A 26,611-nucleotide genomic window follows, 5' to 3' on the forward strand; every position below is an offset into this window, starting at 1 on the left:
ACCCCCCTAAGTTTTCAAACTAAACATCAATGTCACTTGGGATTGAAAGGGTTAACCTAATTTGCCTCAATAATTGATTGGTTATAGATGATCCATACTAATATTGTAGAAAGGGCGTTTCACAACATTTTTCCAAGTTTCTTATGCACATTTGTATAATGCTGCATTTTTTGTACAGAGTGTACATACAAGCATTCAAGACTACAAATGTGGGTTTCATACAAAGATATTAAGTTGTGTTTGGGATGCGATGACAATATGTGCCTCTTATTTGTGGAATTAAATTACTTAATTCCATCTATGAATCCACAAACACATAGGTACCATACATGGGACATCTCTACAAATGAAAAAGTGTTTCATCTTGTGTGTGTGTGTGTGTGTGTGTGTGTGGAGAGAGAGAGAGAGAAGGGAAGTTGATTTGGCAATTTTCACAACTATGTATGTTATATGGGGACGTTGTCCCGAGAGGAGATGGACTTATGTCATCTAGTTTTGCAACACTTGAGAGGGTTTCCCTAGCACTATCACTATTTATGAAGTAGTAAAGATAGCAAGGGTTGTATTATCATCTTGTTTTAATAACAAACATTGATTTACGAAGAGAGAGAGAGAGAGAGAGAGAGAGAGAGAGAGAGAGAGAGAGAGAGTAGTGTTTGGCTTTCAAGGAGGGATACCCCAGATACTTCTTATTGTTTGAAAACTTTTGGGATAGCAAAAAGTTGATGAGAAAGGAAGAATTTGTAAAGACCATTTATTATTATACAACCAACAAGCTTGGAACCATCTTGCTAAATCTCGCCATATTTAATTCCATAATGCACCAATCTTTCGATGGATATTTCTAATTGCACCCACACCTACATGCACTCACACGTACACATCTTATTTTGTTGTGATAGTGGGACACAACACAGACTGAGTTACTTTCTATTGGATAAGATGGTATGCAAGGGTTTTGAGATTTGTCCATAGTTTGGAGTCATCAATTACCACTCTCTTTATTTATGACCCCTTGAAAGTGTTATGAGAGCTACATCCTCCACAAGCCTCAGTGAATGAGTCGTGGATGCCCTCATACACATGTGCCCCATTTGTATTCATGCACTAATGGCACACATTTAGGCTCCCTTGAATTTCTAGGGACGATGATTGGGACACTTAATATCTTCCCAATCGATGGTTATAACATCATGCTTGGGAGGGCATATATATCTTAACGTATCAAGGTTGCACATTGCTTAGATCAATGGCAATGTATTGACCTCAAAAAGCTCCAAAATATAATGTCCTAACATTTGCTCGCTCAAATATAAAATGATATAGTACCTCACCAATGTTGGCCCTTATATGGACCACTATGCCCTTATTCCTTGGTCCAATGACATATATTGCTCTAAATGAACTCTAAATGGAGTGTACTAGAGATTGCTTGCTAAGATAGTATATGATAATGCAATACCTCATCACCACCGGTTGGTCCCTATAAAAACAACATGACAAAGGGGCGACCTCAATTGTATGAACATGGCAAGGCTTCACATTCCCTCCTAGTTCAATTCCTATAAATAAATGCATCGTTCACATCCATCCATGTACAATGACCACCGAAATCTCATGTCATGACCAAGTATAGCAGTACTTAATCAAATGAACCCAACTCATGATGTGTATGAACATGTCGAGCCCACACACATCCTCCTTGTGCAAATCTTATACATTCATCTCTCGTTCACATCCTTGTACAAATTGCCCCTAAAATCCTCAGTTGTAGCGGTACTTGTGAAGCGACCCCCCCAACGCATTATGGTTGTGAGGTTTTTATGCCGCGAGCAAGTGACTAATCGGGGGGGGGGGGGGGGAGCGTCCGGACATTGGCACAGTGTGAAACCATGGGAGAAGAAGAAGAAGAAGATGCAGATTTGCGTGTGAATTGACTTACAGTACTTCAATGTGAAACCAAGTAAAACGTAATAGTAAGTAGTAGTAGTAGTGGTAGTAATAGCTTAGTTAGAGAAAGAAGGCTCTCTTCTCTCTCTTTCTCTCGTCTTGCGTCTTGGTTCGGGAACGAGGCTACAGCCGGGACGAGGTTCGGGATCCGAGGCTCCGTGAAGTGTAGGTTCGGTGGAAAGCTGCAGACTTGGTGAGCTCATCGTTCTCGCTTTCTCCCCCTTTTCTTCTTCTCTGCAAACTCTGTTTCTTCTTCTTCTTCTTCTTCTTCTTCTCCCTCCTACACTTCCCAAAATTTCTTTCACTCTGTTCTGCCTCCCCGCACAGCAAGTAAAACCCCTCATTTCTTCTCCCCCTCTCTCTGATCCGCCACCGGTCTCTGCCTCCCCCAGAACAACCTTCTTTTTGTCTCTCCTCTGGTAAAAAACCTCGTTTTTTCTCGCGTTAAACGCTGAAATTTGATAACAATTTCCTTCTCTCTGTTTACAGTTTTGATGTCTTCCTCTTTTTTTACTGTGTTTCGAGAAACATTTTTACCCCTCAAAAGGTTCCGTTTTCCTTTGAGGATCCATGTCGTCCGTTTCTCTGTTCTGACTAAAAGCTCAACGTAATTAGCGAGAAATGCTTTTTATATACTAAATTTCTTCAATTTCCTTGCAATTTCAGACCATTCCTTTTAGCTTCTCAGCATGATTTCCTATAACTCTTGAATTGCTTCGACAAAGCTGATTTCTATTCAAATTTGTTTCAATTTCTTTCATTTTGGCTGCGAAAATGTCTCAAACAAACTGGGAAGCTGACAAGATGTGAGTAATCTAAAGACCCATATGTATTTTATTTGTTATATAGCTTGTTTTCTTATGAATTCAGGACTGATTATCTTATATTATTGTCAATTTTATACCTTTTTTTGGTATATAATTCAGGTTAGATGTGTATATCTATGATTATCTTGTGAAGAGAAATCTTCAGGCATCTGCACAGGCATTTCAAGCAGAAGGAAAGGTCTCTTCAGATCCTGTTGGTATGATACATACACATACATACATACACACACACATACATACACACACATACACACACATACATATATTTATGTATGTATATATATTTTCAAGTGTCATGTTGGGTTAAAATTTCTCTAAAATGTTGATGCTTAGTTTTGGCTTCTTTTTTCATTTTCAATTTAATATTTTAGCCATAGATGCACCTGGTGGGTTTCTATTTGAATGGTGGTCCGTGTTTTGGGACATCTTTATTGCACGAACAAACGAGAAACATTCAGAAGTTGCTGCGTCCTACATCGAGGTCTGCCTTTAACTTAAATAAATACCCATGCACATGCTGTACCTATTATATTACAGTTTGGAAAACTTAATGCAAGGTGAAATGACCCACAATAATGATTTTACTGCAATGATCACCAGATAACTATATCTGTCTTTAGGTTATACGTGGAACACTTTTTTCCTGATGTCATATTACTGGTGAAATGTTCACTGTATCTATCGTCAGGATATTTGAATGCACATTTGATTTCTGTAAAACACATTAAATATTGCTAATGGGGGAACTTAAGGTGAGGTGAAAACCCACAAAAAAAATTATTTTAACAAAACGACCATCAGATCTCCATTTTTATCTTCAGACACATGCATATACACATACACTTATGCTATTGGTTCGATAACCATGTTTACTGGTGTTTGGAGTCAGACCCAGCAGTTGAAAGCTAGAGAACAGCAGCAGCAGCAGCAACACCACCATCAACAGCAGCAGCAGCAGCAGCACCAACAGCAGCAGCAGCAACAACAACAGCAACAGCAACAGCAGCAGCAGCAACAACAACAGCACCATCAACAACAGCAGCAACAGCAGCAGCAACAGCAACAACAGCAGCTTCAGCTTCAGCTTTTGCGACATCAACAGCAGCAACAGCCTAGGAGAGATGGCAACCATCTTAATATCAATGGAGGGGTGAATAGTCTTGGGTCTGATACCATGATGAGACAAAGCACAGCCAATGCAATGGCAACCAAAATATATGAAGAATGTTTGAAGCATCCACAGAAAAGGGAAGCTATAGAAGATGCAAACTTGAAGGTGCTTTTGTGGCAATGATCTAAGTCTTAACAAATAATTATGCGTTTACTCACCAGTTTAGTGTGCTTGAAGGAAACTATTGATGTTTTTGTCAGTTTCTGGATGCAGAGATATGCTGATAATCCTAATCAACTGTTAGATGCGAGTCAAGCACCTTTGCTGAAGTCACCTCCAACACCTGGTCAACCAGCCGGGTAACTGTCCTTTCTTTGACCTGGATTTGGGGATTAAGATCTTAAATACAGACTGTGGTTCAAGAAGTGACTAGGAAACTTGAAAGTATCAAGAAAATGGAAGGATCTTAACTTCATTTTCTGCCATGATACGTGTATTCTTAGATGGTGTTTCTTTTGATGTACTTATGCTACTTTGAATACAATGCCCTTAGGAAAGTGTTTGTCTAGACTCTAGGATGTTATGATGCAAATTTTGTGCTATAATGTTATTGTGATGTGTTCAAGAAGGTATGGTGTTTAAGTTTATCTAGGATATTCTGATGGGAATGATCTGGAAGGGTGTTGATAGTTTCCTGTATCGTGGACTAATTACGATTCTTCATTGCATGAGTAATTATTTTGCATATGCACTGTGCCTCAGACATGTGAGTATATTCTGCTGTCTCATTTCTATAGTAAATCTTAACATAATCTTTTCTATTTGGGAAGTCAAATGCTACATGCCGGAGGAGGCAATATGAGTGCAACCCTTCAACAAGCACAAGTTCGAAATCAAACAATCTCGGGTGTAAACCAAGTAAATTCTTTGATGCAGAGCACCTATTGTGTATTGATCTATGATTTTCCTGCATCAAGTGTAAATATTCTCTGTCTAGTGCCGTCAATATCTCTTCACTGATGTTAGAAATTAACAGGATGTAAAAGGTGATGTAAATGGAGTACTAAATCAACGATCACCTGCACCAGATCCAGCACTTTTCGGCGTGCCTGGAGTTGGTCATTCAAAACCAAATCTTTTAAGTCCAGGTGTCACTTTTGCGTTCAACGTGTTCCATTCTAGCTCGATTCCAGGCTTGCTGACAATATAAACATAATTATAGGTAAATTAACTGACTTGTCCCTGTTCCATCCAGGTGTTAATCAAGGTGCAAATACTTTACCTCTAAAGGGCTGGCCATTGACGGTAAGTTTTGGATATTCAGTTTTGCGCTAGATTGGAAGTGGAAGGCTCAAATAAACCAAATTCATATTTTGTGTTCAGGGATTTGATCAACTTCGTCCAAATATGCTACCCGCAAAGTCATTTATCCAATCGCCGCAGCAATATCATCAGATTCAAATGCTCAACCCTCAGCAACAGCAGCAACTCTTGCTGCAAGCACAGCAAACACAAGGAAATTTGGGATCAACCAATCTTCTCACAGAGTTGGAATCTAGACGGATCAAAATGCTTCTAAGCAGCAGGAATGCAATGCCCAATAAAGATGGCCAACCTACTGGTATTGGAGATGTCATGCAAGGTGTGGCCTCCCCAATGCAAGCTGCCAATCAGAGTAACCAGGAACTAATAATGAAAGTGTGTATTGGCTCTTTGTCTTCACAAAATTCACTGATTAATATCTATTCTTTGGTTTAAGTCTTTGTGGCTATACTCTAATGTAGGCTAAGCTGACTCAGCTTCAACAGCAGCAGCAACAACAGCAACAACGGCAACAACAACAGCAGCAAATCCAGCAACCACCACCATCTCAGCAGCCACAAATATCACAGCAACAGATTCCTGCAACTCCTCTGCCGCAGCAAGATAGGCTCATTGGACCTACCGGAGGAGTGGTTGATGGAAATCTCTCCAATGCCTACCGGAGTAATGAGCAGGTAAAATACTCTGGATGGTCTCTTGGTTGTGTCGTTTCATCAATTATGTAGGTTTGAATGTCTTTTGAATGACTTTAGATCATTTTAACATTGGAATTTGTTTCTTTTTTGTATCTAATTTTGCTAATACATATTGTGGATTGATTATTAGTATTTGTATTCATCATATACTTGCCATTAGCTCCGATAAATATTGAGATTATGAGCTCTTGCCTACATTTGATTACTATTGAGTCTTTTCTATCCAAGAAGTGGTTAATAAAAGTTGTACTCAACAGTGTAGATTCACAGGTGATGTTTATCTAGTTTTATATTGAAGGTTATCTTAAATGAATCATTTAATTGATATTTTTAGCATTTTAGGAATCTCTCTCTCTCTCTCTCTCTCCTGATTTCCTCCCATGTACTTAATTTGAAAGCCCAAATTGTCCTGGCCTTGGTAAATGTATGTATTCCTTATGTCTATTCAAGAAGTAATTAAGGTTGTTACTATCTAACTTTTATCTTCTATATATAGACTGTCACAAAAGGGCAGAATGGGCGGAAAAGGAAACAACCTGCATCTTCGTCTGGCCCTGCAAACAGTACAGGTACAGGAAATACAGCAGGACCCAATTCTGCTCCCTCAACCCCGTCAATCCACACACCAGGTGACGTTATCTCCATGGCTAGTGCATTGCAACAGAGTGGTAGCACATCGAAGTCATCATTAATATATGGATCAGATGGTACAGGAGCTTTAGCAACCTCTTCCAATCAATTGGTGTGTATTCTTTAAAAGAAATTCATCATTTTGATCTTCAGAAACACTTTTATCTATGATGAGAGTCACTTCAGCATTTTGATTACCAATGTGTAGGCTGATATAGATCGGTTCGCTGAGGAGGCATCATTAGATGACAACGTGGAATCCTTCTTATCTTATGATGAAGCAGACCAAAGAGAGACACTTTTTAGCTGTAGTAAAAGGAGTCCCACTGGACATAGTTTGGATGCCAGTAAAGGTACTTTCCTCATACATTCAAAAAGGTGTTAAAACATGGGATAATCAAGAATAATTTGTCTTCTGGCTTTCAGGCTCCATATTCTCGGAGGTTCGATGTATTAAAGCGAGTAACAATAAAGTTATTGCATGTGACTTCTCTCCTGATGGGAAGCTACTTGCTAGTGCAGGACATGATAAGAAGGTCAGATTTTGATTATGGTTAGGCTTTTGTGGTTTAATCTGCTGTTATTGTACTAAGTTTGTGATTGCTATTTACAGGCAGTGTTGTGGAACATGGAGCCTTTTAAGCTGAAGGGAACACTTGATGAACACAATCTCATGATTACAGATGTCCGATTTAGTGGAAATTCAACACGTCTTGCAACATCATCATTTGATAAGACTGTGAAAGTATGGGAAGTTGACAGTGTAAGTACTAAGTCTGCTTCCTTGATGCATGGGCATGCTTGCTATTGCCAACCTAGTCGACTTATCCTTTATACATGGGCGAGATGTTATGATTTTTTCGCTGGATTTGTTATGCAGACAAGCTACTCATTGAGGAGTTTTACGGGACACAGGGGAACAGTGATGTCACTGGATTTTAACACCATAAATGAAGATCTACTCTGTTCTTGTGATGGAGATAATGAGATACGATATTGGAATGTGACTCAGGGTACTTGCACTCGGACATTTCAGGTAGAAATGCTCGTTTTAAAACTGTAAATTTTAGTTTTGAGAATCTTAGTGGAATTTGGATTAATTTTGATTCAGCATTGAATTGAATTGAATAACAGGGGGGAAATAGTCGGGTGAGGTTCCAACCAAGAGCTGGAAGGTTTTTGGCTGCAGCAGCTGATAATACTGTGTCCATATTTGACGTAGAAACGACGACTCGTGTGCATTGCCTGCAGGTTTGCCTCTGCTTTCTGTACAAAAAAATGCATGCGGATCATAGAAATAGAACCACAAGTTTTGCTTCATGCAGTTGGCTCACAAACCGGCCTGAAATATGAAAATTATTTTTTTATCTTTTTCTGAAAGTCAATAATCATTAGAAAAACTTCATACAATTTCCAGATTGGAACAGTCTGGAATTTCAGCAATTAGGAAGCGTAAATTGTGATTTCGTTCTTGAATTTCTACAATTTTAAGAAACCTTCATAAACTCCCCATTTTCTCTAAATGATGCTCTACTATATATCCTAGATATATAATGCTGTATATTTTCATATATTTTATGAAGCCCATGCTGTAATTTTTTGAAACAAAATGGTACTCCGAAATGGAAGCTCAAAATCCACAAAACCATGCAATATTTTCTTGTAACACGAGCAGATCTTAGAGTTTTGTTTGCTTTTCTTGCAGAGGCATACAAACTCTATCCATGCCGTGTGTTGGGATGCAGCTGGCGACTATCTTGCATCTGTTAGTGATGATTCAGTGCGAGTGTGGGCACTTCGTCCTGGTTCTGAAGGACAATGTATCCATGAGTTGAGTTGCAATGGAAACAAATTCCAGTCCTGTGTTTTCCATCCCACTTACCCTCACATTCTTGTGATTGGATGCTATCAGGTATGATTTCCTTTCATCTCATGCATAGAATATCGTGTTGGGCTTACGGATACATTATTGCTGGTTCATATATATTATTTTGTTGCTAGAGATACATGCCAACTGGTGAACCCATTTTCACAGTTTTGCTCACATTTGATGAATGTTCATATTTGCTTGGCAGTCGATCGAATTGTGGTCCATACAAGAGAAAAAGAACATTACAATATCTGCCCATGAAGGTTTGATTGAAGCACTTGCCCAGTCTCCTGTCACCGGCATGATTGCATCGGCTAGCCATGATAAAACTGTGAAACTATGGAAGTAGAGGGTGTACCATAGTATGTTTTTTGTGGAATGTTTGTGGTAATATGTGGCAGAATATTGTTGTAAAATATCAAAGGCTTGGGCTTTGCTATTATGTGAAGTGTCAGAGATGCGTGCCATGTGAATGCCAAGGATTCTATGGCTGTTTGGTTCCTCTGCAATTCAGGAGAGACTGTCACGATACAAAAACCGTGTTATAAAAACCATGTGAATGCCAAGGATTATATGGCTGTTTGGATCATATTGCAGGGCACGGTTGGTAGCAAATCTTTTAATAAACCAATGAAAATTACTGTTTATTATATCTAATCCTCTAGACGACTTGATTAAGTGAAATATATGATTCGCAAATTGCATTGCCTTACACGAAGAAGCAAATTTATTCTTTTAATTCATTTCTGCAGTGTGTAATGCCTGACATTGATAAATCTTCCATTCCTGAGATATAGAGCATATGCATGACTATATGAAGTTGATATGGACAGGGGTTCATCCAGTTTTTGTGGATCGCCACATGGTAAAAGCCAGTCCTAGGTTTTCATGGTATATATCTCTATATATTCTGAGAGAGAGAGAGAGAGAGAGAGAGAGAGAAGAAATGTCCAGCTCATTGAGATAACAATGGCCTCTTGCTTGCCTTCTTAATGTCTTTATTAATTTCAGACTTACATGTCATGACAGGGTTAACTTTGATCTTTAATGTGTTGTCAACTCCACAACCATGTTAATGCATGGTCGATACTATATTTTTTGTTACACAAACTATTCACAAAATGACGAGAACCTAATCTGGAGTATGATTTCCATTTGGTGGATGTTTCAAAGTTGTCTACCGTGTCCAATAACATTGCTTATTTCCTGGAATTTATTTGTTTCAATCTAGTTACGTGTTCTTGTTTATTTGGATCTTGTGGCATTGGCAATTGTGATGTTTATTTTGAATGCTAGAATTGTTGGTTCATGTGATGGTTGTGGCCATTGGCTGGAGCAAGAAAAGTTTGGTTACACCATGTTAGGATTTGATGGCAATCCACCTGTCCAGGCCTTTGGGAATGTCACAGGCCATGTAAAAATATTTTGAAAAGAGTCATAGAAGTTGAATGGAGAAGTTTTTATCAGTCAACTAGGATAAGAAACATGTAGGCTGCACCTGTTCAAAACATAACAGATGCCATAATTTATGAAGTATATTCATAATTGCATAATGACGATGGTTTGCAATGTAGGTCTTGGGTATTAGCAACTAATACAGATTATTCTCGTGATTTAGAAAGTGAATAGCACATTCATCTCAAATCAATGATTGGAACATTTGATTTGGCATAGATTGGTCATGCATTTCATATTGAAATCTTTCATGAGATTGGATTCATAGCTTTTGCTAATATTGAAGGCATGCCACAACCATCACCAACTTTTGGATCCAGTCCAAAAAGGTGAATATACATGAGACATGACATGGAAAATGCTCACATGCTCGGTTTATGTCAAAGCTATTAGAAGTATGAAGTTTGGTTTTTGCATTATATGATCATTTGTTGCAAGTTTCTTTTGTCCAAAGTACCTTAATAAACATGTGAACAAATTAGATACACACACAAGAGTAATTGCAAATTGTGTACAATCATTTTGGGAAGCATTGATGTGCATTGATCAATATAGAAATGTAAAGGCAAGAGAAAGATGATCTTTTACTATGTGATGAGAAATTGTTTTAGTGATAAAAAACATGCACAATTTTGGGAAGGACTATTATAACTCGGATGAGTGGGGGCCTTTTGGAGGATGGTGTCTATTTTCCCCATCAAAATAACTTGAATGTGAAACAAGGTTTTGTAGGATGACTAATTCTTATTTTTCCTATTCAACTTGTCCTTAAATAAAAAGATGCAAAACTAAAGACCTTCCTCCAAATATGGGAATATGCCTTTCTACATAATTGAGGAGAAACTATTGAAATGACCTTTTTCTTCACAGGAGATGGTTTATGAATTGAATTTTCGTAACCTTGCCAATGAAAGTGTTAACATTTTCGCGCAATGAAAACTTTTGATCATATACTCGACGATACAAACAAATGGAGACCAACTTTCTAAATGCGAATGATAATGTTGTGTGTCATATTTTAGTCACCCAACATTCATTGCACATTCTACAAGATTCTTAACAATTTCATCATTAGAGTCGCAACGAGTGCTTTTGTTTGATGACCATGTCTTGTCCGAGGGGCCGAAATCATTTGGGATGGATGTACTCAAATTGCAATAACTAGACTAGCAATGACGAGTGTGTTTATTATGATAAGTGGACATCCAACGTGTTATGAGTCTTTGATGGATGGATGGGCATGGGACCAAATCATTCAATCTGTGGAGATCTAGGATGGTCGGCATCCCCCCGCATATGGATAGTCAATCAAGTCTGCTTTGTTCAAAATGGAGCTTGATGGGGTCAAGATGGATAGTCAATCAAGTGTGCTTCGAGCCACGAGTGCAGTAGACTAAGATGGGATGTGAGAGCCTGATAGATGAGTAGTTGAGGAACATACGACGATCACACAAGACGCACGTGCACGATTCATCCATTGTTTAGGCTTTAATTTGCCATGAAATGAATTCCTAACCCTAATTAAAATGAGTTAAAACTAATTACAATGAATTAAAATGAGTTTACAATGAGTTAAAACTAATTACAATGAATTAAAATGAGTTTACAATGAGTTAAAACTAATTACAATGAATTAAAATGAGTTAAAACTAATTACAATGAATTAAAATGAGTTAAAACTAATTAGAATGAATTAAAATGAGTTAAAACTAATTAGAATGAATTAAAATGAGTTAAAACTAATTAGAATGAATTAAAATGAGTTAAAACTACTTAGAATGAATTAAAACTAGTTTAAATGGATTAAAATGAATATTTTCAACAAAAAAAATAAAAAAATCTATTACTTGGTAAAACTTGCCCAGGCAATTCTCAGCAGAGATGAATGCAGACAAAGCAGCTCTGACAGATGGAAGAAGCTCAAGCTTTCATGGAAACCTCCTCCTCCTTTCGATGCCTTCCCTCTTCTTCTTCTTCTTCACCTCCATCCCTGTCTCTTATCTGCGATTGAACGTCGGGCTTGACGGTTGGAACCTTACATGTTTGATAATCTGATCTCATGATCCAATTCCTGAATTCTTACCTTCCTCACTATCTGCGATCTTATCCGCATTGGTCGCATTTGAATTATCCATTGTATTTCCTGTCTTCGTCTTACATCACTATGGAGATGCCGTTCTCTGCTCCTCCTGTCTCTGCTTCGTCGTTCTCCTCCTCATCAGCATCTTCTTGTTCCTTTTCTTCTTTGATTTCCTTCAATTACGTATCTTGGAAGCGTTTCTTACATCGGAGAAGGGTTTCCAGCATGATCATACGCGTGCCTTCGGTAAAATGTAGCTTCACTACAGTTATGGAACGTCCAGCTCTACCGCAGGTTCCTCGAATGTATGAAGAGATCGAGTATCATTTTCACAAGATAACGTTTATTGCTCATTTCATGTTTTTCTTCCCCTTCTTCTCTGCACGGGCCTCATCTATGCCTCCATATTGACACATTTCGTGATTTCACAAGATTTGCTGAGTTTTAGATCATTGACACATATCTCGACTTTAATAACGAGATAACGTTTTGTGAGTTCTAAACCATCTTTTCTTCAGTGCTTCTTCTTTGTTGCATGATCATCTCTGCGGCATGATGATTCATTTTCAAGTAATCTTTGTCTCCCTCTGTATGTGAAGTCCTAATGCATCTTTCTTCTTCTTCTTTGTTGCATGATCATTGACGGCATGCGGTTCAATTATTAATCTATATCATTTTTCTTTCATTTGATCAAGCCATCTTGTATTTCCTTTTTGTTGCATGTTCATATCTCGTCTTGTGAAGTCATGTTATGTTCCCTTCATTCGCGCATTTATTAAGTCGTCATATCTTTCTTCCTATTGCATGTTATCTTTCAATTGCAAAGTCATCTTATCTTTCCTTCATTTGTTTAGTAATCTATTCTTTGTTCCTACAGCACGAACTGCTTATGATTAATTTGTGAAGACTTCGTCTTGCCTTCCTTACCTGCAATGCCATGCTCATTTCTGGTTATGGTTCATAATTTGTTGTTAGCTATATAGTCTGGCTATCTGTGTTTGTTTCATTTATCAAGATCGTTTCTTTAGTACTGGTTGCATGATCATTCTGCATATAGATAATTTGTTAATTCATCTTTCTTGGTTTTCTTGCATTATCATTGCATGCGCTCTACATTTATAACAAGTTTCATTGGCAAGATCTTATTTTGTTAAGCCATATTTTCTTGTTTGCTTGCATGTTCTTCTATACTTGATGAGCTAGATTGTAATAGGTTGTCTTCTTCCTCATATCCTTTAGTTCTATTCTTTTATTTGTTTGCAAAATGCTGATTTGAACAAGCACACCAATTTTGGAACTTTTGCTTAATTTTTCCAGTATGATATGAGTAAGATCAAAGATTTTGCAAGTTTTCTTTTTCTGTAAGTTTTGGTTGGAAATTATTACAAAATTATGGGGATGGGCTCGAAACTGATTGGTTCTTGGTCAGCCACTCCGAAGCGAGTTATATCTAATGATGACTTGTCCAATATTGTTGATAGCAATGATGAATGGATTGCTGTCCGGACAGGAATCAGGAATCGGAGGTTTCTTTCAGGTAAAAGAAATCATGTCTTTCAGTAATAACCCTGTGATCCATGTGAGGATCTATGTGAAAAGTGTCTACATAAGTTAATCATTCTGCAATAAATATGCAAAAATTGGTCTCTGTGTAAAAAAGTGTCTGCAGAAGTTAGTCATTCAGAGATAACAATGCAAAAACTGGGTTCTTTGCGAAAATGTCTGCAGAAGTTCATCAATAATGAATAACTATGTAAAAATCATGTCTAGGTCAATTAGATCGCTGTGCATGTGAATGCGAATCCTTCGATTACGTAGTATCGATTAAGACATTCATGTGAAATTGGCAAATGTCAACATCCTTTGAACCATGTTATATATTATAAGGTGATAGTATACAGATTCATTCATGAAGTAGCAATTTTATATACAGCCCCTGGCTTAAAATGGAGTTTCTTTTTGCAATTTACCCAAATACTCCACTTTTTTATCGTCATGCAGTGACTTTTATTGTGACTTCCGGGCACGCATGCTAGTTTTACCTGGATGCTGTAGATCTTGTCTATATGTTGGTTCTCCTGTTGGCATTGTTTTAGTCTTAACAGTACTTTGGCGTAACTTGTGTATAAATATCTTGGCTTTCTAGTTGGCATTGATGTACTTCAAACAATGGTTCCATCTAAAATTCTGTGCTAATATCTTGGCTTTGTAATTGCGATCATCTAGTTTGCACAATACTTTGGTGTGATTTTCTTAATCTTAGTGTGCTAATATCTTGGCTTTGTAGTTGTGATCAATCTAGTTTGCACAATAGTTTGGCCTGATTTTCTTAACCTTAGAGCTCTATGTTCCAATATCTCTGATAATTTATCTATAGGCATACACGGTTAGAATTGATAGACCTGTAGGTGATACTTAGTCCTCCTTAAACATAGAGAAACGTTCATATTCATAGATATCAGAAAGCTATTTCAGCCTGCAAACAGACAGATATTCAGGCTATCTCTCCCGAAATCCAAAATCGCATAAACACACTTCTAACCAGCGAAAAAATATGTTACCTTCATTGAGGAGATGTATGAGTGATGAATCATTTTCAGTTATCATCACCCATGTAAATTGATCGTTTATTTTCCCTTGGAAATCCTCAACATTTTTCTTAGAGTAGTTATTTATGTCTGAATTTCCGAGTCAGATTCTATAACTCCCTTATCGTTATCAGATGGCGAGACAATTACTAACCTGGCAGTGGAGTCATCTAGAAAAGCTATTGAAATGGCAAAGGTGGAAGCAAAAGATATTGACCTCGTGTTGCTATGCACATCCACCCCAGATGATTTATTCAGTAGTGGACCGCAGGTATGCTTTTTGTGACTTTTTACTTTTGTGGATGGGTCTCATAATTTGATTATCTTGATCTTTACCATTATGGCCAGATTCAAAGAGAATCAGGGTGTCCTAATGCTCTAGCCTTCGATATCACTGCAGCTTGTAGTGGCTTTGTATTGGGCCTTGTTACTGGAACACGGTTATTAAAGGTTTCAAAAGATATGTATTCGAAATGTTCTGGTTTAAGCTTTCTGATTTAAAAGAGGAGGTTTTCGAAATGTTCTGGTTGTGGGAGCAGATGCATTTTCTAGATACATTGATTGGACTGCCAGAGGAACATGCATCTTGTTTGGTGATGCTGCTGGTGTTGTGATAATCTACACATTGAAAGCATTTTTTACTAATGTATTGCAATTTTTTTCATCGAAATGTTCTGGTTGTGGGAGCAGATGCATTTTCTAGATACATTGATTGGACTGCCAGAGGGACATGCATCTTGTTTGGTGATGCTGCTGGTGTTGTGATAATCTACACATTGAAAGCATTTTTTACTAATGTATTTCAATTTTTTTCATTGATTATGAATTTATGCATACTCTGACGCAGCAAAACTAACTTGAGTAATGCATTTTCCCATTTGATTTTCATTTTTTGCCTCTGGCAAAACCGGATTTGCTAATTTTTTACATATATTCAAGCCATTTATTTTTAGAACACTAGGTTGACAGCACATTTTTTGTTTGGTTGGCAAGTTAATAAGTAAACTGTACATATCTTTGTTATTGACCATTACGGTCTTTTAAAAACCTTAATCTTTCTTTTTATTTGAGTGATTAGCTTCAGTGCTCCTTTTATGAGGAAGTAATACAGAACTTTATTCTTTTTATACTGTTTACTAGTCCATACCGACATTGGATACTGATCACCAGGGATGTCATAGTTTTTTTATCACAGCTATGCTATGTACAGAGTGCGTTTTGGTTACAGTCACTGAGACAAGTGGCACTTTGCACTTTATATCTATCTATCTATCTATATGATGGTCACTTTCCTCCCTTTTTCTTGTTCGTGGATTTTTATGACTGGTTTCTGGATATAAGGGATTGTAATGTATCTTATACTGAAAATGAGATGTAGCTCTTGCATTTATGCACAATGCATATACATATTCTTGTTCACTTTTGTCTTCGTTCTTCTCAATCATTGACTTTTTCTGATGGGTTACTGTGTATATATGTCTTGTATGAAAATGGGAAAATGCAGCTGCATGGTGATATCTTCTTGTTGACTTGTGTTCTCATTCATGGATTTTTCTGATTGGCTACTGTTTATATTAGTTTAAGATGTATCTTATACGCATCACTGAAAATTTTCCCAGTGGTTTAACTGGCATCCAGTGATGACAAATATGGTTTGCTAGGTTTTGATTTTCACAGTGATGGAAACGGTCAAAAGTAAAGATCTACTTTTTCAGATCCTGTTTTAGAATTGATATAGTTTCAATTTTTATATTGTTGTGAGAATTCATACATAATTTTATATTGTTGTGAAATATACTTGTGCATCTCCGTGATTATGGTGTTTAACAGAACAAATTTCTAAGAATTTATTTATGTTTATAAAATTTTATATTGCGAAATAACATTTGCAGACACCTCCATGCTCTTGTTGGTATCTTGTTGGGTAGCACAAGCCAGAAGAGCAACAATGGGACCAATTTTTTGCCCATGACAGCTTCGCCATGTTGCCTGGAGATGAATGGAAAAAAAGGTTTCCGCTTTGCAGTGCGCAGTGTTCCGTGAGCAATAGAAGCAGCCCTCAAAGAGGCAGAGCTGAAGGAACATGACCTTCACTAGCTTCTCGTATATCAGGCAAGAAGTTTCCTATATACATGGATTTATCTTTCTCTTTTTCCTAATAATCAACATCCAAGGAATATATTTTCTTTAAAAATCTGGTCTTTTTAGCACTAGCCGATTTGGGTCAACCTTGACGAGACTGGGGAACATTTAGAGAAAAAAATAGAAATTCAGCGTTAGTTCAGAGTCTTCGCATAAATTAAAGATGATATAAAGGAACATTTGCCATTAGTATTATTGGAAATTTGTAATTAATATGTAGAGAAGGAAGCAGTTGCTGTACAATTTTTTCTATAGGCATATATATTCTGTTTCGAGTTTTTCTTTCATCTTAATCATGACAGTGAGTAACTTCAAAATATGGATGCTATCTATGTTCAGACAAACCGAAGGATTATAGATGCAGTGGCTGAAAAGTTACACATTCCCATCAACAAAAATTATTACAAACCTAGCCAACTATGGGAATACAAGTGCTGCATCCATTCCACTGGCTCTAGATGAGGCGGTTAGAAGTCTAGAAGATAGAACAAACATCTCCCTCGGAGAAACACAATCATTAAATGGGGAGGATAGAAACCTTGAAGAGAGAACGAACCTCTCTCTCACATGCACGCACGCACACGTGTAAATATATGGCAATGGCTCAATTCATATGTTGAGTGAGCATTGTAAGCACTGTGAATGGTATCATCAAATTGATGATGGGCATCATTTACGTTGTTAATTTTTACTAGGTAATATTCGTGTATTTGACATTAAAGATACCCGGGTATCGCAAGAAACTTCAGTATCGATGCATTACTTCGAGGTTTAAGCTGCTTCTTTTGAACAGATCAACATTGTTTAACTAAAGGCAATGCTATGATTGATATTTAACTAAATTATCATCAGATATTTGTCAAAAGTACACTTTTTTTTTCAATTTTCCACGGGTTTGGGATTTATGTATGTGAGCCAATTTCTCTTTCCGAGCTTCAAGCCTGATATTAATATTTACCAAAGATGACAAATCCATGTCCTTCCGTTCTCTTCATCTGCATCGTATCTCCGAGAAAAGGGAGCTTTGGTTGCTTTCTGTTTATTCGAGAGATCTAATGATGTGTGTTAATTTTTGCACACGTGATGACGATGGAGAAGCAGGCTTGAGCAGATGGGTTGGAAAATGGCAGGGGCATTTCGGCAATTTTGCGGAAGATAAATTATGCGTTCTGTGGTTTGGAGGGAGGGTATTTCTGTAAATTCCACGAACCATTTGTTTCCTCCTCTCTCAGAACACCAAGAGACGCAAAGCGTTTCGCTACCTCGCTCTCTCTCTCTGCGTGGCGATGGCGATGGCGATGGCGATGGCAACCACGACCTCCAAGACTAGCCCCTATACGACTGCCAAGAAGGAGATGCAGAGAATCCGAGTATTTATGCCAATTCCATGCCACCTTCATCCTCCACCATCAGGTACCTCCTCCTCCTCCTCTTCCTCCTCCTTCTCGTCACTTCTTCATTCCCTTCTGCCTCCTGCTGGCTATGGAGGAATCTCAACACTGAAAGAACGGACGAAAACGAAGAAGGTTTTGAAAATCCTCTCAGGCATGGCTCTGGTCTAGACCTCAGTGGCCTGAATCGTAACGATGGTCTCCCTCGTTCTTCTCTGATGAAACAAGGGCAATCCATGGTGAGCAGCAGCACTCTGGAAGCCTCCTGTTGGCAGAAAGCATACAAGAAGCTCCTTTCGAGCTGCCATGCCATCCTTCAAGACGAAGAAAAGAAGTGCAGACTTGCATATGAGTTCACAGATTGCTTCTTGAGGATGACTGGTTGGCCTCCTCCACCGAAATGCTCTGACAAAACTCTAGTAAAATATTGCACACAGAAGGTAGATGCGCACACCCATGGGATCTATCATGCTTTCTTCGTGGAAGCCGAAGCTATGTGTCAACACCTTCAGTTAAGAAACGTGACCTCTTACTCGGTTCTTTCCAAAGATCTTTGCTGTGTTTTGGAATTTTACCTTCTGTGTTGTATGCTTAGATAGATTGGATCTCTCTTAGTTGTATAATTAACTGCACAATTAGCTTTGAATTTGATTGATCATGTTTATTGGGGTTAAACTATATTATAAAGGGAGTGCAACAATTCTAGCACTTGACTCTTAAAAAGTTCTCTATTTCACAAGTTAGAGTACTCAGGATCTCAATTTCTCAATCATATAATTATCCAAATAAACATGATTAATCAAATCAAAGCATGTAGGAGGCGAGAGTTTGTAGATTAGAGAGAATATAACAATAGTGTAGATGCAAAGACCACATAGAGGTAAAGGCAAGCCATGTATCTATATTGATCTAGATCATACCCATCCAGCATGTGGATGAACAAAGGATATCCAATAGCTGATGAGCATATTCTAAACATTGGAGTGTTATATAACAGTCCACAAGTCTATATTTCATGCAGGAATGAAGCATTTAGACAAGAGACATCGGATATCGTAAATGATCTCAAACAAACAGGGCACTGGATGCTTGACAAAGTGAAGGATGTGGAGAGATTATCCCATGAGATCTTAGATGATGCATTACAACAGTCTTCGAAACTGGAAGAGAAGCTCAGCACCATGCAAACTATGTCCCAAACACTGCTTGCTCAAAATGAACAATTTGATAACCAACTGAAGAGTACTCTTGGCACAGTTCAAGCTGTCTTTGAGCACTCACAAGAGATAAAAGATAGGCAGATGGAACTGAAAGAACTTCATCAAGATATGAATAAGGCAATGTCTACCAGTTTGAAAGACCTAAAAACAGCTGCCCAACAAACCCATCAGCAGCTAGATGGTATATCAGAAGGGAACAAGGAGCTTGCAGAACAACAACTAAGATTGGCAGATGCCTTAGCCTCCAACATAGAGAGGCTCAAAGCAAGTGCATTGCGGAGCTTAGATGATCTGAAGGAATCGCAAACATCAGCCATGGATGAGACAAGGTACAGTTTTGAGTTATAAAATATCGTAGGGCTTGTTTTTTTCCCTTCTTTTTCATCCATTTGTTAAGAATCTGTAAAAGAAAGGTGAATCTGTAAAAGACCCCGATCCTCCCAACCACCCCAGAGCTATGATCAAGACATAACTAACCTACCACTGACATCTCATACCAATAGATATTTGGATGACTAGTACCGTGGAATAGGTTAACACAATCTTCGTGATGAAAGCCTAGCCTGCACCATTGGTGTCTCAAGACTTCAGCCTTCCGAGATAATCTGTTTTATGAGGGTACCTAGGCCTCATATTTATATTTCTTCCTAGGCCCCTTGAATATTTGTGCTCTTCTAAAAGACTCTCCATTCCTTGGTTGTCAAGATCATGATGGTACAAGCACCTATCATTCTGTCTATCCAATCACATTAGTTCCTTTGTAAGATTAGGGAACATACCCTTCATTTACGTTTTGTAAATATTAGTGACCTACCCTCACCTAGTTATGTGTGCATAACATCCTTGATGGTGAAAAAGTCTGGTGTAGGCTGTTTTTCAATTTATTCCACTCTTTTAAGCCTAGGTTGACAAGATCAGTAGTGAAATATACATTTTATGATTTCCAATCTGTTCAATCCATATAACATTAAGCTGGTATGGCATAACCAATTTATTAACAAAACAAATAGTATAATACATATTTCTTCTTCAAAACACAAAACAAATGTTTATGCAACTGTGTATATCTGTTAGGATCAAAATTATCCACATACAAATGGGCCTATATTTAACCTTATTGTAGGTCCTAATTAATGTTATGCGTGTTGCACATAACAATTTCAGAGAGAAACAAAAATGAATTGTCAACTTCAGTACCATTACTTCTTTTTGCAGACTGTCATTGCAGGATTTATCTGATGGGGCCCAAAGAGCTCGAGCAAGCTTTGACTTATGGCGGATAGAATTGGATGATAGAAATAAACTTCTTCTGAAGGGATCTGAAGCTATGCTTCATGCTCAGGTACTCAATCATGGTACAATAGAGTATGCTTTTTGTATGCTCCAGTCGCATAGTGTGAAGCTCTTTTTATCATTGCTGATTTCATTTGGTGTAACAAAAAGTTTGTAAGGATAACGTCTGAAACATCGTGCATTCTGAAACTTTATTCATTATGACCAGGAACTGGAAACGTGTCTCATATACCTTCTCATTAAACTGTATTCTTGCTTCTTGAGGTTGGCAATAGCTAAGTGTACTAAAGGATTCTCACATGGCTCTCCATAAACTAGAATGTGTGGTGCTTGTGAAGAATTAGAAATATTTAGAAGAGGAATAGAAAATTTGTGGGAGGGAAGAAGAGATGGCAGGAAGGTAAATTTTGTGAAATTGGTAGCTGCAAGCAATTTGACTTACGGAAAGCTATCAAGCAAGCAAGACTGAGTTTTGTGAATGAGGATGCTTTTTTTCTCAATAGTTGTTACCCTCATGCTCCAGGCAATGTTGAATGTTTCTGAGAGGAACAAAGCTATTTTTTCATAAAGCAATTAATATATGCAATGTTTCTATATTACAGGAGGCATTTGTTATGAAACAAGGTTCTATTTTATCTACCTTGGATAGAATGTTTTCTCTCTATGACAACATTCTTTATGAATCGAGAGCTCTGAAACTTTTTGTATTTTATGGCACATTGGCGGTGTTTATTCATGTGCTGACTAGTGCCAAGCAAACCAACAATGCTAGGGGAATTCTGTATGCTGGTGAGTTATGAAGAGCCCGATAATATCAATCAACCATACAATTTCTCTTTCATAAGGTAACATTTCTTTTGTGGAATTGTAGGGTTGTTTATCTCAATCACTGTGGAGGTTTATGTTATGAAGGCATATGGCAGCATTATGAACAATCAACAGTGGATTCAAACAGTTTCCTATTGGTCTAGATCTATGTTTGCTATATTTACAGCTGCAGTGATCTTATATTTCGTTATCACATTCAGGTTCAAATTGTTTTGTAGATATCAGATTGATGTTTCATTTACTGAATGCAATATTTACCATCCTATGTTGTTTGATTTAAATGTAAATTGATATATGCAGAGATATTTCCTGGCAGAACCATATCTTGCTGGTAGAGCTGGATAAAAAGTTGAATGCTATACTCTGTCAATCTATTAATCCCCCATACATTCAGGATGTACAATTACAACCTGCTTACTCAACAAAAACCTTTTTAGCAAATGAGAGAGACAATGTGCCATGGATAACCAATTCTTGTAGTGCAAAGCAAGATGTTGCATCAAAGATAATCCATCGTGCTAAAACATATTTCAGTGAGTCATTCACCTTCAGTACTAGGATTTATTAATATAAAGTGCTGACAATGCATGGATTAGGGTTTTCTAACCTTGACTTTAAATACAGGGGGGGGTTCAAATTGTAGGAAACAAGAGAAGACAAAGGGTCCTAAAGGAGACGATGTTTTCAAGGCATGGATGGTGTGTCATGGCTTTGGTTTTTCATCCTTAGATGAGTTTGATAACTATCAAGGAGATGATCATGATGATGATAAAGAGGATCCAGATTATGTGTGCCCTTATGATGGGCAACCAACTACTTTCAAGGGCTATAACCTTCGGTCCTTATGTAAAAAGAGGTCATCTATACAGTCTGGATTCAACTTAAATCGCTGAAGTTTTTTTGTTTAGCACATGTACACATGCATATAATAAGGTACTGGGTACACATAGCAAATTTTAATTGTTGGAAGTACTGGGTATGTTGATATAATTTGCAGCTATCGATGCAATTTCTACCATGCAAGGTCGGAAAGATTTTGATGATATTATCTGAAGAAAAGAAATCCAAGGTATCTGTAATCAATCCAGTTTTACATGCAAGAAGAATCGGGAACTGTTTCTTGCCATAAAGTCAACTACTTGATCTTTTATTGAAATTGCAATTTGTATGATGTAATATATAATAGATATTGTTTTCCTCCTATGCCAGTTTATTACTATATAATTGGATGAGTTTCTTGCCATAAAGTCAACCACTTGATCTTTTATTGAAATTGCAATTTGTATGATGTAATATAATAATAGATATTGAATGAAGTCAAGCTATCTCTGACATAAATTGATGGTTGATTAGGCTCCAAATCCTCTTACACTCTTAAGGGAATTATGGGTTTTTGAATGAACCTAGTACACAAAGTGATCTTAGATTTTGTGTTCTCGAGTGGTTGTTTCTGACATGACATAGCTTTAATTCAATTAGTATGAGCTTGTGTAGGGTTATTTAATTTGTAAAAGATTGAAGTGAATGTAAAGTATTGTCACTATAGCCATGTATTTTTGTGATTGATTCTATGTCATGTTACTGCCAAGTCTTTGTGCATGGCATTGTGGACATTTACCATATACTATACTGATGGTGTACATTCAAGCACACCCCCCATATTTTTTTTTAGTATACAACCTTGTAGTTTCAATATGTGAAATGAGCTAGATGACATTTCTCTCTCATTTCTTATCAAATGTCTTTAATAGTTGATTGATGGAGGCCTATGAATTCTCATCAACTTCAACATTCCCTAAAAGTTATAGAAAGCCATGGCACTCACAGATGAATACCATACACATGGCACATATATGATGAGGAAATTTTATTCAAGGTTTATTTAGAGTTACAGGAAATTTTGCTAAACATTAGTAAGATTGAGGTATTCTCTCATGGTTATTTACCATCAATTAGGGAAGATGAGACTTTTCCCACACAACGAATGCTTGAGTTTTGTTTTTGTGATGTGATACATGATCGAATTAACGAACATGAAGAAATGATTCCCACATTGTATGCTTGAGGTTCAATTGTGTTTGATACACAAAAGTAGAAGGGAAAGGCCTTGTCCGGTGTTTGTTTTGTTTTTGTTTAGGAATGTCCTAGAAGTGTGGATAAGAAAAAAGTCGAAGTGACATCATTGATGTGGGCACAAATTAGATATATGCTTTTTTGGATTAATTTACATAAATAGTAAGTGTGGGAAACATACATGGGTGTCAATATTTTCATTGTTGTTGAGGTTTGTGAATAGACAGGATAGTGATGAAATATGGATCATAAACAGAGCATAGTCATAATCCTCGTGATGATCTCTATCTTTTCCTCAAATCACCTCCATGTTGGTGAAGATGGATATTTTAATCTCTGGTTTTCTTGTAATGGTCAACATGTTAGTGATGGTTTTACCCCTTCGTCACCTCCCCACTTATCCACAAGTTTCTATGAAACTATATGTCCAAGCATGGTATCCATTGCTACTTCGACTTTCCGCAAATTGGCTTCATCGGACAATGTCGTTGCACCTTCACTCTTGCGACTCATCCTCCACGATGCGTTTGTCCAGGCAATATATTCCGTCAAGCCTATTATGGATACTTCATATAAGACATTAATCACCAACTTAAATTCCATGTGCAATCAAACTTTATATTGCATCAAATTTCTTCAACCCTATAGAACCTCATACATATCTTGATGCTATTGTATCTTAAATCTTATTATTTCCTCATTCAGCAAAAAAAAGGGAATGCCAAGTGAAGGTGTGATATTTCCCGTATGGAGTGAATGGTATACTTAGGAAGTAAATAATCACCTCAAATGGGAAACTTGAAGGAAATTTATGGGGAAATTGTGTTGTTTTCCTAATGGGTTAATCAAAGCATGGAACTTGAAAGAAATGTGTAGGGAAATGTGCTCTTTCCCTAATGGGTCCAGGGTTACTCAAAGCATTGCCTAGCAGGCAATATGAAAAGGGACATGGGAAACATATCTAAAAACTTTGCGGTATAACATCAATCACATTATGTCATGTGCTAATGCTTTTATCAAAATCCTCTTGAGCTTGTGCTAATCTATTACACAGGGTTGTGATGCATCCATATTGGTATCGCCCACCACCCAAAACCCTCTTGTTGAGAGACAACATCCCAACAATATAGACATCCCTCAACAAGCTTTTGATACCATCAATGCAATAAAACAACAACTGGAGTTGGTATGTCCAGGTGTCGTTTCATGTGCGGACATTGTCGTTTTCGCAGCTCAACAAGCCGTTGCCTTTGTAAGTTATTAATATGATTTCCTTCAATTTAGAATGTATGGAGATAAACAATACTAGAATAACATATGTATATATGTATGCTATTAGAATCTTTGGATTGTGTTTGTACCATAAAAGTGATAGTACATTTTAATAAGTTTTGTAGCTACAAGGTCCTACATGGGAGGTTCCTTTCGGTCGACGAGATGGTCGAATATCATTAGCTTCCATGGTGGAAGGCAACATTCCCACACCAACAATGAATGTGGATGATATGCTTGCCATTTTTGAGGCGAAGTCGCTAACTTTGTTGGACCTCGTTGTGTTGTCAGGTTCTTTTCCATTTAAAATTCCTTTTTCTCCATTTAGTTCCTTGATCACACTTCAAAAATCATATGTTAAAATCATAAATATATTTATCTATTTTTGTGAGGGGTTTTCCTTCATTCTAATCTATAATTTCTTAAGCACATTCATGGATTTATGCAATAATTATACATGTCTATATTTTTTCTATGGCACAAAGCACGATAATGCTTTGGTGGTCAATTTGTATGTGTATATTTGTTTAATAGGGAGAAGTCATATGTGATAGGTGCACATACCATAGGTTTTGCAAAGTGCAGCCATTTTATGGCAAGACTATCACCAATCGTTGATCCCACCATGGATCCATCATTTGCACAACAATTGAAACAACAATGCCCATTGAATGAGAGCAACAATCCGATACCGTTTGACCCAGTGTCACCATTTTGGTTCGACACATCCTATTATAATGCACTACAAAATCAGAGGGGATTGCTCTTTTCAGATCAAGTTCTCGCAATAGATAATCGGACACAAGGGCTTGTGAGAACGTTTGCATCGTCTCCAAATGAGTTCTTTCAAGCGTTCGTAAACTCAATGGTCAAGATGAGTTCCATTGGTGTGATGATAGGTAATGCGGGTGAAATAAGGAAAAATTGTAGTGTAATAAATCCTTGATTGGTTCGTGTTTTGATTGATTGCTCGGCATTATATGTATATGTAATGAGAATCACATGTAAAATGGTTGCATCATTTAGGATTTTAGATTATACAGCATTCAAATTCATGTACAAAGTGTTAACTACATTACAAGGCCACATCAATCCACATATGGCATTTGAACAATTTGAATCACATGAAAGGATTATAACATGTAGGAATGGAGGGTTGTGAAGCTTTCAAATTTATGTATAGGACACCAACTCATATATGTAGCCTAGAAATTTTAACACAATAATAGATTACACATCATAGGTAAACCCTTGCGCAGTTTATAATTCTCAACTCATCATCGTTTATGAGTATCATATTTTCTAAACATAACACAGTCAACTGAATATTGCCTATGTTGGATAACAATATTGTTTGTATACTTTTTCAATTGCAATAGACTCAATGTTAACTTTCTTGAGTGAACTAAATCATGATAAATGTATGGTGATTGGAATAGAACTCAATGGCCCAAGCTAGCAAACATGGAATATTAACCAAGCACCTCCATAGCACATACAATAATAGCAATGCGAATGATGGAATTCCTTAATCATTATTATTTGATCATTTAGATTTTGAAACTCCATCATATCTTGACTACAGTTTTCTTCACTTTTGACTTTGTCTATAGCATTGTGTCCTCTCATAATGTGATGCATTCATTTAATTGGCATAACATCTTCATGGGCTATAACAAGATGTGTACTCCATATTGTTGTTTAGTCCTTTAATTCTCTATAACATTTTTGTTGCGTTGAATTATGTTTGCAACATGGTGTGGCCTATGTATGAGTTGTACATTGATTTAAATGAAGGATCAGTTTTGTTTATTTGTAACATTATTGTGTCATACATATCATTATACGTTTCAATTGAAGTAA

At 37.2% G+C, this 26,611-nt stretch overlaps 4 protein-coding genes across 4 annotated transcripts in view; all 4 read left to right on the forward strand.

Annotated features, from left to right (window-relative positions):
- LOC147865554 (transcriptional corepressor LEUNIG-like) overlaps positions 1 to 9,118 on the forward strand; it is a 44,192-nt gene extending 35,074 nt beyond the window's left edge. The window contains exons 2-19 of the mRNA XM_087318390.1: positions 2,617 to 2,756; positions 2,877 to 2,974; positions 3,149 to 3,258; positions 3,667 to 4,053; positions 4,162 to 4,247; positions 4,719 to 4,806; positions 4,925 to 5,036; positions 5,144 to 5,193; positions 5,272 to 5,586; positions 5,673 to 5,885; positions 6,403 to 6,648; positions 6,745 to 6,889; positions 6,963 to 7,072; positions 7,150 to 7,299; positions 7,417 to 7,572; positions 7,671 to 7,787; positions 8,242 to 8,448; positions 8,612 to 9,118. Of these exons, the coding sequence (XP_087174516.1) occupies positions 2,725 to 2,756; positions 2,877 to 2,974; positions 3,149 to 3,258; positions 3,667 to 4,053; positions 4,162 to 4,247; positions 4,719 to 4,806; positions 4,925 to 5,036; positions 5,144 to 5,193; positions 5,272 to 5,586; positions 5,673 to 5,885; positions 6,403 to 6,648; positions 6,745 to 6,889; positions 6,963 to 7,072; positions 7,150 to 7,299; positions 7,417 to 7,572; positions 7,671 to 7,787; positions 8,242 to 8,448; positions 8,612 to 8,755 (2,766 nt within the window). The 5' untranslated portion in view covers positions 2,617 to 2,724 and the 3' untranslated portion in view covers positions 8,756 to 9,118. The remainder of the gene's footprint in view (positions 1 to 2,616; positions 2,757 to 2,876; positions 2,975 to 3,148; positions 3,259 to 3,666; positions 4,054 to 4,161; positions 4,248 to 4,718; positions 4,807 to 4,924; positions 5,037 to 5,143; positions 5,194 to 5,271; positions 5,587 to 5,672; positions 5,886 to 6,402; positions 6,649 to 6,744; positions 6,890 to 6,962; positions 7,073 to 7,149; positions 7,300 to 7,416; positions 7,573 to 7,670; positions 7,788 to 8,241; positions 8,449 to 8,611) is intronic.
- A 3,271-nt stretch (positions 9,119 to 12,389) lies between these two features.
- Positions 12,390 to 16,676, forward strand: LOC147865557 (beta-ketoacyl-[acyl-carrier-protein] synthase III B, chloroplastic-like). Its single transcript, XM_087318393.1, has 5 exons — positions 12,390 to 13,478; positions 14,664 to 14,800; positions 14,878 to 14,969; positions 16,149 to 16,224; positions 16,422 to 16,676. Exons 1-4 carry the CDS (start codon positions 13,334 to 13,336, stop codon positions 16,168 to 16,170), a joined length of 396 nt encoding a protein of 131 aa, XP_087174519.1. The 5' UTR covers positions 12,390 to 13,333; the 3' UTR covers positions 16,171 to 16,224; positions 16,422 to 16,676.
- An 850-nt stretch (positions 16,677 to 17,526) lies between these two features.
- On the forward strand, positions 17,527 to 22,884 carry LOC147865558 (protein GAMETE EXPRESSED 1-like). The gene is made up of 8 exons (XM_087318394.1): positions 17,527 to 18,573; positions 19,084 to 19,611; positions 20,498 to 20,624; positions 21,178 to 21,364; positions 21,447 to 21,603; positions 21,704 to 21,936; positions 22,028 to 22,259; positions 22,401 to 22,884. Exons 1-8 carry the CDS (start codon positions 18,059 to 18,061, stop codon positions 22,441 to 22,443), a joined length of 2,022 nt encoding a protein of 673 aa, XP_087174520.1. The 5' UTR covers positions 17,527 to 18,058; the 3' UTR covers positions 22,444 to 22,884.
- Positions 22,885 to 23,729: 845 nt separating this feature from the next.
- LOC147865559 (peroxidase 5-like) lies at positions 23,730 to 25,694 on the forward strand. The gene is made up of 4 exons (XM_087318699.1): positions 23,730 to 24,011; positions 24,531 to 24,728; positions 24,874 to 25,039; positions 25,303 to 25,694. The coding sequence occupies exons 1-4, from the start codon at positions 23,910 to 23,912 to the stop codon at positions 25,692 to 25,694; spliced, it is 858 nt and encodes a 285-aa protein (XP_087174825.1). The 5' UTR covers positions 23,730 to 23,909.
- Positions 25,695 to 26,611: the final 917 nt, after the last annotated feature.

This window comes from Azolla caroliniana, unplaced genomic scaffold (assembly GCF_043228905.1).
Source record: "Azolla caroliniana isolate FFs.n. ecotype wild unplaced genomic scaffold, voAzoCaro1.0.p SCAF_4, whole genome shotgun sequence".
Taxonomy (NCBI): Eukaryota; Viridiplantae; Streptophyta; class Polypodiopsida; order Salviniales; family Salviniaceae; genus Azolla; species Azolla caroliniana.

Excerpts from the sequence above, each read along its gene's own strand:
- LOC147865557 (XM_087318393.1), top strand. The coding sequence starts at position 13,334 with ATGGGGATGGGCTCGAAACTGATTGGTTCTTGGTCAGCCACTCCGAAG. Across the intron at positions 13,479-14,663 it reads GAATCGGAGGTTTCTTTCAG|ATGGCGAGACAATTACTAAC; the intron begins GTAAAAGAAATC and ends TATCGTTATCAG. Across the intron at positions 14,801-14,877 it reads TATTCAGTAGTGGACCGCAG|ATTCAAAGAGAATCAGGGTG; the intron begins GTATGCTTTTTG and ends CATTATGGCCAG.
- LOC147865558 (XM_087318394.1), top strand. The coding sequence starts at position 18,059 with ATGCCACCTTCATCCTCCACCATCAGGTACCTCCTCCTCCTCCTCTTC. Across the intron at positions 20,625-21,177 it reads AAGCTATGCTTCATGCTCAG|GAGGCATTTGTTATGAAACA; the intron begins GTACTCAATCAT and ends TCTATATTACAG. Across the intron at positions 21,365-21,446 it reads TAGGGGAATTCTGTATGCTG|GGTTGTTTATCTCAATCACT; the intron begins GTGAGTTATGAA and ends GTGGAATTGTAG.
- LOC147865559 (XM_087318699.1), top strand. The coding sequence starts at position 23,910 with ATGGTATCCATTGCTACTTCGACTTTCCGCAAATTGGCTTCATCGGAC. Across the intron at positions 24,012-24,530 it reads TCCACGATGCGTTTGTCCAG|GGTTGTGATGCATCCATATT; the intron begins GCAATATATTCC and ends TCTATTACACAG. Across the intron at positions 24,729-24,873 it reads CTCAACAAGCCGTTGCCTTT|CTACAAGGTCCTACATGGGA; the intron begins GTAAGTTATTAA and ends TAAGTTTTGTAG.